The following is a 10794-nucleotide window of genomic DNA, read 5'->3' on the forward strand; positions in this document are numbered from 1 at the left end:
GAAATTAGCTTATAGTCCACTAACCTCATAAGCATAAGGTAAACTATAGTCTATATAATGAGTATTCATCTCATACTGTGACTCGTAATCACTTCCAAATGAATGAAAATCAGATGAGTACAAATGTTTAAAGAAGATTCTTATGGCATCCTATTTGTAATACATCATGAATGTTATTTTGCAATAGAACCTTCTCAATTCCACACAAAGGTCTTTGTTCAGTCACAGGATGTGGACATACTGGCTGAGCCAGCATTTATTAACCATTCCTTGTTGCTGTCACAAGGTGGTGGAGAGTTGCATTCTTGAATGGCTGCAGTCCATTGGTGTAGGCAGACTCACAATGTTGTTCAGAAGGGAATTCCAGGGCATTTTTAACCCAGTGACACTGAAGGAATGATTATATCTTCCATCACACTCTTGACTTGTGCCTTGTTGAAGAACCTTGAACAGACTTTGTGGAATCAGGAGGTGTGTTATTCACCGCAGGATTCTTAGCCTCTGACCTGTTCATATAACCACTGAATTTATAGGCTATATTAGCAAATTTTAATTTTCCTTCAGAACATAAGAGACTAAACAGAAATGTTATAACAGTGTTCTAATTATAACAAAATTCCTATATTAACTCAATTGTATTATTATAAAACTATATGATCTTTCATCTGCACTTAGGATTTAATTTCTAATTTACTACTTTTCATGAAAATAAATTCTTAAAGGCTTGATTAAGAAAAGCTGAAGTAGATACAGAACCTATTTTGAGATGGGAACATTGTATAAAGAGCTGATCTTAATAGAGACTTAGTAGTTGCCATGGGTTGCGGGTGGGGGGGTGGGGGATGACCTCTCAGAATCAGCTCAAAGTAAACCTATTTTTCTCCTTGCTCCATGCAATCAGTGGTGTAATACACATGAATTATGAACTCTGATACCATTAAGAAAATGTCACCCCTTTGAATGTGTTGGAATGGGATTTCACGTGCAATGGTTAGAACTTTGTTTAGTGCTTTCTTTTAGTGGCAGTGGCTTTCTGAAACTTATTAGTCCCTTAACAATACTACACTAAACTTTGAATATTTACTTCTGTAGAAACAGAAGTTGTCAACAAATAACATCAATGATCAGGATCCTCAATGCCCATTATATTGGCAAAGAGGGGCAGAGAGAGGGAGCAATAGAGATACAGCAATAGAATGAGCAAATGCTGTGGGCTGTGAGATGCTCAAAATATTACACTCAGTGCTTTGGAAAGGCTAACATACCATACAAGAGTTAAAAGCCAACTGCAGCGTATTATTTAAATAATTTGTGAGAACAGTTTTCAAACCTTCTAGACATAAACAAGAGCAATGCCATTGCAACCATGAACATTGGTTCATGCATTCTGGAATATATTTTGATTAATTATGTGGATTTTTTAATGAACACTTAAAGAGGATTCTAAACAAAGAAGTTATGAAGCACTGGTTGGTAAAACAGACTTTTAGCACAGGTGCAGTTTCTGTGACCGGTCACTTTAGTTACGCCACCATTCTGTCTGTTGCATTAAGTTCAAATGCAATTGAAATGTGTACAACAGTGCAAACTTACAAAATATTTTAATGAATTTAGTTTTCTTCCCAATTAATTATCTGAAAAGCATAGCCAACACTTGCTGAATAAGTGTTGCTACTGGGAAAATGGTTGCCTCCATAAATGTAACATTTCAATTTCTGGTGTTACTTCCAAATAGTGAATATAATCTTTCTGGACACTAAACATGGCAAGTCTTGAGAAATGTTGCCTCTTTCACATTGCTCAGACTAAAATCCCAATATTTAATAGAAAATACTTCTTACAGTTTCAGATTGGATACCTTGCCATAAACAAAATGTTGGGCAGTAACACTTTGTAGAACTTGTTCTATTCATAGTTTACGGAACCCACCAATTTACCAAACTTATTTGTGCAAGCAATACTTAAGACTTATTTGCTCCCTTCTATCTGAGGCTAGATTCTGTAATCAACGGCATGCCACTGAGTACCCTCTCTTTCCTAGATACAATTTCTTTGAATATAGATTTATATAAGTACACATTAATCACAATTAGATCTACCAACAAGGAAGATTAATACGTGGACATTTCTTAGGTGAAGCAGCCCCTGTGATGCTTAATGTCTCAGCACAGCATAATACCACCTGAACCAACCCATAGTGCCCATGAGAAAAACAAACAGAAGCTCCCTGAAGTTTCCAGCAAATTCACATATCATTTCATAGCACAGAGAATCAAACATACTTAGTCAAGCATCATTCTCTAGTTTTCATTTGTAGTTTCCTGAGTGAGTAATTTTTGTCTCCAATGGCAAACTTTCACATGCATGTAGAAATAAACGCAAATAGATACACACGTGGACAAATATGCAAATTTACACTCACACATACACAGTATATAGACACATATACACAGACACACATATGATGATGTAAACACACACATGTAAGGGCAATGAAGACATTTATAAACAATTAACTTAAAGCTGAGACACTCTGATGATATTGTGTGGTCTGTTTTCAAATGCAATAATTTGTAAATTTTGGGGATTATTGGCAGGGAGCAGTATTTGACCAATGGTAATTATCCATTAATCTTTTATAGTTATCTTTCTTAGGTTTGAAGTTGGAGGATGGTGAATGTTATGAAGATTTTACTGGATTTGGCTGTCTGTGCTATCATTGCAACAAGTCTTAACAAACAGCCAGAATGGGCAGCAGTTTACAATTTCCTAGAGTACAGGCAGGTGGACACAAGGTGGAAAAGATACATTATGCAATAAAGGGATTCTAAAAAAACAAACCGTTAATCTCACTTCGAGAGTCTATTCAACACATTTGCAATAAATAAGGCTCATGCTTAATTTCTGAATATGACAAATTGAACCCAATTATACTAGACTGTAAAGTATATTTGATGAGCTATAAATATTGTAAATTTTGCTTTAATTCTCGCTTTGATAATTAACATTAAAATATTAAAGCAATCAAAACTAAACTGTCTTGTTAAATAAGTCAACTGGTCTATAATGACATTGTTTACCAGATCCCTGGCTTTTATCCCTCCTGACATTCTCCTTTCAATTTATTAATTTAGTTCTTTTGCGCATTTTCTATGTGGCTGCTTAAAGCTGTTCATGATGCTGACTCAGTTTAGTGCCTATAGTTCCATCACCAACAGTTATATTCCAGATCAAAAACCCTTCTCCTTTCCAGTCCCTTTGTGTGTATCCCTTTTAATTCATTAATTCTCTTCCTGCATCTTACTATTTTAACTAAACTATTGCACTGATAATATATTCATTCTTCTCTCAATAAGTTCAAATTCTCACTGACTAAAAATGTTCAGCAAAAAGCAGCAGAGATTGACTGCAAAACATCTGGCCAGCTGCATGCACCATCGATCATTAATTGCTGCCCTGCAAAAGGAGGAATCAAAAGCTCCATTAGTGTTGTGAAGTGCCTCCCCTTCCTCAGTAAAGCACACTCATGCTCATTGTTGTCTGGGAGGGCCCTTGACAGAGGGAGTCATTGACTTTTTTCACAGGCTTGCCTGCAAAGTGGGTTCTGTGAAGTGCTATCAAGGCGCTGGTTGTGCATGTGTATAGTTGATGTTTAAACGTGATCTGTTTGCCTATCAAAAAATAGGTTTCAGTCTGCCTTGGGAAACTGTGATTATTTTGACAATTTTTTTCATCAATAAACACTGTATTATGCTACATGTTCCATTCGACACTGACGTTGTATGACCAATTATGTTCTCTGTACACACAAGAAAGGACATTTCCATTTCTTTTAAACATTGATCTGAACAAAAGCTGTTTGAGAAAAATTAATCACATTTAAAATGGACTCTATCTTTTTAATAGTTCTCTTCCCTTAATCCATTGGCTTGCAGTACCAAACAAGCAACAACATATACTTATTTTCAACCACCATGTTACTGAGAAATAAGTTTGCAAGGAGTAGCAAGCTGAACAAGCTTGCATTACATTTTTTTTCTCTCACAGCTCGTCAAAGATGGCACCAAGGTTCAAATCAGTGCTTTGTCCCATGGCATGGTGTTTCTTTCCTATCAGATTGTAAGTCATGTTTTTTCATTTTGGTTTACATAACCATAAATGTTTCTTTAATATTTACTGCAGTCTTAATCCAATTCCAGTTAGAATATGTCTTTGAACCAGCCACAGGAAAAAAAACACAAACCCTAGTATTATAGAACCAAGGGAACACCCAACATATTTCATGACTTTGTGCTCTGGTTTAAAAACAGCATTTGCATCATGATTACACTTGAGGATCAAAGTTTACATACTAACACTTTAAACAAAAATTTTGTTACTATTCAGAGTTACATAAAGTGTTAGTTAATGTTTGTACCTTTGGTGAGACAAAAACTGTCTAACCTACAGCTCCCCCTCTCACCCAAAGTATGATACTTAGTCTGGAATCGATCTCACTCTCTACTTATCTTTTGACTCAGTATTTATGTCTGGTAAAATGGTCCATTATAATATAATCTATACTTCTGCATCTACTATCTTACTCAACCAAGTGATTGCGAGCATCACCAAAGTTTGGCCTACAAATCAATAAAATGATGCAGTAACTTGATGTGAATCATTCCGCACTAAAAATAAATTGAGGGTCAAAATGGCAGAAACTGGTTAAGAAAACAGGACGCTAAAAATGATAACAAACATGAGCAGGGGGCCCTCAAGATTTTTTTTAAATTTGCAGAAATATTAATATGACCCTTTCCAATAGTGCCGAGGGATCATCATACATTTTGCCTGCCATTTTACCAAAGAGGTTCTGTCACTATTGCACCAATGCTTTTTCAGCTCTTCTATCAGCAAGTTCATGACCTCTTCCTGCCCTCTTGATGACAGTTCATGCCTCAGGATTAAAAACTGCAAGCTCTCAGTGCATTAATTGTGCAATTCATCACTCTAGTACAAAAGGACAGGAGATGTGCAGAGACTTTCCAATACTTCTGAACCTGTTCGCAACAGATTCTCCTCATAAAATAAAAAAAACTTTGCTTAGTAGCAAACAAGACAAATTATGATTGAAGAAACACAGAGGTGTGTGATCATTTATTTATCTCACTGTTGGTTAATGCTGACTTCTGTCTTAGCCACAGTCCACAAGTCATGAAAACCACGGGTGCAATATCAATTAGGTGGTGCCACATGTTTGAACAAGCAATGTAAAGACGGGGCATTTCCTTTAATAAATCTGTGGTGAACCTTTGTTTGCAGCAGCCAGCTTTTCATATCTGTCCACATATACCGCCGGTCTAACCACCAACCCTGAATATTTTTGTTCCAATTCATTTGTATAGCAATCTCCAGTGCAAGTATTACAGACAACTCGCCTTAATTGGTCGAATTGCTCACAACATTTTATTTTGGTTACGCGAAATGTATCCATTCACGTTGTGTTGCCCATAATACAAAATTATCCAATGTCTGGATTAGAGAAGCGCTGTTTACGAGTAGCCGGAAGCTTTGCTTTGTAAACGCAATCACAACTCGATGGTTCTAATGAGGGAAAAACACAGCTCAGAACGAAAATGCGTGAGACACCACTTCTTTCTGCAGTTGTTTACTAAATTTGTTGTCGTGGTATCTGGGAGATTTGTTTCCTTTAAAATAAATCCATTGAAATCCGCCAGCCCATATGCTGAAAAAGCCACAACAAGCGAGCACGCAACTCTGAAACCAGAATCTGCACCAGACTGCCACATGAGCAGCTTTGTATCCAGCCTGCGTTCCTTAGATCTGTTCATTCTATGGAAATGACGAAGGAAAGGTGTGGGGGTGGGGGGTGGAAGTTTAGCAGTAATGTGCGAAATTCACTTCAGACAAAAGGATCCCAGGAGCATACTGAAATTCACACCGTCCAGCCTCCTTCCAGGTTTGCTTTGAATGAAGGAATCGTGCTGCTGGCACGGAGGGGAGACAGAATCCCCACAGCACGGTCAACACGTGGAGGAGCCCCGTCTCCAAATAGCTACTGGCCCACTTTATCCAAATTGCCAGACCCGGCTCTCTTTAACAAAACCATCAATGATCATTTCATATCGACTGAGGTACCGGCCATCATTGTTCAATGGATAATTCTCAAATTTTACGTAGGAAACCTAACTAAAAGGCGGAAATATGAAACTAACGTTATGTGTGTTTATCGTTTTCCTTATGATGTGGTACACGGGAATGTGTCTTTCCTGACTCATGTAAAACCACAATCAACAGACATTTAAGCTCATTTTAAAAAATCAGTCAGATTCTTCCCCTAATAGAACGTATGTCAGTAACTTATAGTGAAAAATTTAAAAGTTTTCGTTTTGCAAAATGAAATTCTGAACAGCCCTGTTATTTTCTAGCTTTGCAAGATGTAATATAAATTATCAAAGTTTATGATATATTGTGCTTGCCCGTTTGAATAGGTATAAGACATCTTTGAACATGTATGCAGAAATGACTCATTTCATGGATATGATTAGGTCAAAATATCTCATGTGTTTGAATTCTTAATAATTTGTTCATTGGGCATAGATGAGATTTACAGAATTCAGTGGGGAACTTTTGGCATGAATACGGTTTGCCCACATAAGGGCTGTAGGCCTTAATATCCACAAGCGAAGCACCAAAGCAAAATTCGGCAATGTTCTGTTTGATTATGTTTAACCCAGCTTTATGTGAACAAATATTTAAATGGTATACCAGGATTAAAAACACTCAAAAGTGTGTAAACTCTCTCTGAATCTAGCACTGATGGTGTCTAATTACAGGATTCCACTCAGAAAGCCCGCTGTTATTTTATGGAGTTTCAGTGAAGATTAAACAGTGACAATATGCACTAACTCCATAGGTTTACCCAGGAAGAAACAGCAGGAATGACGTGGAATTTTGGTGCAGGGCTGATAATGGGAATATTCACTCTTGAAGTGAAGCAATTTTCTTGAAGTGGCACAGAGTCGCCTTGTTACCGTCGCTTGGGAACAAACAGCCCGTGTCTGATCGCAGCGAGACCACTCTCGGGAACGCTGTTCTCATGGCCTTTGGTATTCGCAACCAATTCGGAAGATGGCAGCGGCGAATTTAGCACAGGAAACCTTGTTCTAACTACAAGGATTGGTATTCGTGGAGAGAATTATAATTGTGCCCTGTTAACCGACGGCCCACTGTGCTGTGACTACTCTGACAGTTTAACAGATTATGAAAAATAGAACTGAACAGCTCACTGCAGCGAGAATTTACAAGAATATGGCATGTTGCCGGCTGGAAGACATGATCGTATATCCCACGATTTCTCGCTGTCACAGTCAGTTCCCAAACATAGCTGCTGTTTAATGTGGTGGGTGTGTAGAAGTTAATTACAATCAATTTTGCAGCTTGCAACCATTGTTTTGTATGGAAATCTAGCGTTTCTCAGCAACTGTAAAATGCCCTGATTGAGCCTTTGTCAGGTTTCTTGTTAATCGACTGACTGATTAACTTTTAAATGTTGTCCAGTTGAAAGCAACTGAAGGGTTATCGAAGGCATCATGGAAGCCAACAGTCCACTTAGATAAAGGTGGGCTGGGGAATTAAATAGTTAAACGGCGCTTTGGATACTCTTTCTCCACGTACACAGCCAGCATGGGAAGTCGCCCAAGATTGGAAGCAAGTTCCAAAGACTAGAACTGCCTGTAATATCCCCGCGATTTTCCTCCTATCTTCGTGATAAGGATTGGGCAGCGACTTCTAGTCTGGACAAATTCCACTCTACCTTGTTTCTCTAAACAGAGGCCAATCGAGACTGGACTTGTTATTAATGAATCTGTATTTCTACGGCTACCAAATTCTGATTGACATTCAATCGGTTAAAATTCTCTGAAACCATGATTACTTTGATTTAGCCTGATTCGGATTCCTAATTCTGAATGCCTGCAGATAAACCCCACAGAAAACGCCATCTAATACCCCCAACCTCCCACCTTAAGTTGCTTGTTGCTCCCAGACTCAACAATTAACACGCAAAAAAAAATCCCACACTTTCAAACGACAATGCCTTCCTAAAAGATTCGGGCGTCCCTGCCTTACGAGGATCCTGTTTAAATTTGCAGCGCCCGAACAATGATGCAGTGTAGGGCACACCACAGCGGCGTGTGGAAATGTACTACTCGCTGAACTGATTACTCGCCTCGACATGGAAGGGAAAACTCCCTGAGGTTGGATTCTTCACTGCCAGGTACAGTCAGGTTTGGCCGATCGTCAGAACCAACAAACTTCCTTCGTAAGATTTTTTCAGCTTCCACTAACCCTACCTCCCCCATTCCAATTACCACCCAAGTAAAAAGGGCACAGAATCAAACTGCAATCCACAGGATTGTAGTCCCAGTAATTCTTGGCTGCAGCCCGATGCGCAGCTTCTCTCGCCAAAATAAAGCTCATCTATATCCTGGAAATTTCAACCTGACCGCTTCAGAATGTACACGGTGCAACAACTGTTAACTATCGGCGTCCTTTCTTGTATTACATATATGGGAAGATACCACGCAGCAGCAAATGTGAAGTAATGAACTCTAAGGCATAAGTTTATGCAGCAACTGCTTCTACATATACTATAGGTCCGTAACAGGTAAGAACAGACAGACGATTACTCGTAATTCATGAGAAAACCCAAGTGGATCGCTCGCTCAGTTTTCCGATCAGGTGGATTCAGAGACTTGCATGTAGTTGCCGCGATCTCGTTGCCTTCTCCGTCCCCCTGAATGAATCCAATTGAAACTGCTGCGTTTCATCAAATGTTAAGAGTAATGGGACCACTGAAAAGCTGTCCTACCTTCAACAGCCAAGGTGAGCGGGAAGAAGCAGTACAAAAACACCGAGATATCCATATTGTTAACGTTGACCACTTCCCCTCTCCTCGCCTCGTCTTATTCCAGTGTTGAGCTCACACTGCTCTCTCGATCGCTCTGGCACTTGGTCAGGAATCAGTGGTGAATGAGTGCGGCTTGCTGGGAAAGCCAGTCGTGCTGTCAATCACAGAGGCCAGTCCGCCCACAGGCTCAGCGATTCATTGCTGCACCCGAGAGGCTGTGTGCTCACTGGGCTATGTGCTCTGAGCGCCTCCTACCGACCTCAACCATCCTGGGCACATTCAAGTCCCACAGCAAAGTGAATCAGACCTGGACAAATGGACACCAGTCTCTTTTAACAAAAAAAACACTGCAGGGCTTCGCAGGGAATTATCGATTTATTACTCAAATCACTGAAGGTCACACAGATTTTACTGATCTCTCAACTACAGCGCAGTGTATAAATGGTATTGACAAATAGGTCATTACACAGGGATACAGGTAATTTGTTTATCGATCTCTCCGTCTTCTCGTCATTATTGGCATTTCACCAAGTTTGGAATCTTCAGCCGCTGCTTCCCCAGACTGTTGCTACCTTTTAAGTAGTTTTCATGCAAATAAAAATTACATAGTCCGCAATTTTAAAAAAAATCTGTATTTTTCTCAAACGTATGTACTGTATATATCGTTGACAATAATCAGACCTCAAGTCTGAAGGTTGTGATTACTGTAAAATACTAAAAATGCTGTTTTAACAAGGAACGCACATCTGTTCAGGTGTAAAACAGACTTCTCGGTCCTTGACGCTCGATGTAATTATAGTTTTTAATAGATGAAAACAACACAGCAGAAAATAGTGCAGGAACTGAAAATTAACTTTTTTTAAAAAAAAGCTGTTTAATACATTATCCTTGCCACAATAGTGTTCCAGTGAGGAATACAGAATATTGTTTCGAACTGGTTTTGCTAAGTGTTCAATTTTCCTTATCAGGCAATAGTTTGACAGCGCTCACGACTTAATGTTTCCTTTTTTTTCAGAAACGAATGTTTTGTCTTGTATCATTACTTCGAAGCCATGGTTGAGTATGAGATTCCTGAAAGCTACTTGTTAAAATTCTACTCATTTGAAGGAATCACATAAAGTTGCAAAACGCTTATAATAACGATGCATTCGAAACAGTTAAACCAAACTCTTTGGGATAATTAATTTAACGTTCTGCGCCTAAGAGTGGACGGTGAGTTATTGTAAGCAGTGGCTCTACAAAAAAGTAGAAGACATGTCGATTCGCCCTGTAGTTCCCGCCCTGGTAGTAAGAATTCCACTGTACTTGCCCTGGCCTCTTTGTCGCCTTCTGACCTTGTTCGGCTAATTCGAACGGTGTTGCTTGTGTATATATGTGTGTGTGCTGTGTTCTGTATTGTGCACCGAGGTATGCAAACGTTACTGACATTTGGTGACAACTTAAGCACATTCGATACTTCCTGATGTACCAGTTTCCCTGTAAAATGCAAGCCCATAGACAAACACTGTAATTGCAAACGAAGCACATTTACCAGCCATGACTCAATCAAGCAGATATCTACGGATCCTAAATGGACACATATTTGCGAACATCCAAACAGTAAATTTTACTAGACTAAATAGTCTAATGAGAAACTTAGATCCCCATTGCTTCATGTTAACAATGAGGACGATTTAGAATGTGAATCCTGAAGTATGATACTGACTCGGGCTTTGGCAGAAGGAAAATATAATTCAAAACAAATGTTCCAGCATGTCAGCAAAAATTATACTTCATTAGAAAAAAAACACATTTTATTGTGTAATTAAGAGATGGAGAGTTTATAAAAATAATAGAGGTAAGTTTGGGTTTTAAAGTAAGTTGCTTAATGGGAATATACTTAA

General features: G+C 38.8%; 1 protein-coding gene across 4 annotated transcripts in view; it reads right to left on the reverse strand.

Moving 5' to 3' along the window:
• Positions 1-9029, reverse strand: part of LOC140478924 (ephrin type-B receptor 3-like) — a 91517-nt gene extending 82488 nt beyond the window's left edge. For 2 of the 4 annotated variants that reach the window (XM_072572557.1, XM_072572556.1), the window contains exon 1: positions 8873-9027. In XM_072572557.1, the coding sequence (XP_072428658.1) occupies positions 8873-8927 (55 nt within the window). In that variant the 5' untranslated portion in view covers positions 8928-9027. Of the gene's footprint in view, positions 1-8872 lie in introns of all 4 variants that reach the window. The other 2 variants (XM_072572558.1, XM_072572559.1) reach the window with 2 other exon arrangements.
• Positions 9030-10794: the final 1765 nt, after the last annotated feature.

Source organism: Chiloscyllium punctatum, chromosome 6 (genome assembly GCF_047496795.1).
Source record: "Chiloscyllium punctatum isolate Juve2018m chromosome 6, sChiPun1.3, whole genome shotgun sequence".
NCBI classification, from domain to species: domain Eukaryota; kingdom Metazoa; phylum Chordata; class Chondrichthyes; order Orectolobiformes; family Hemiscylliidae; genus Chiloscyllium; species Chiloscyllium punctatum.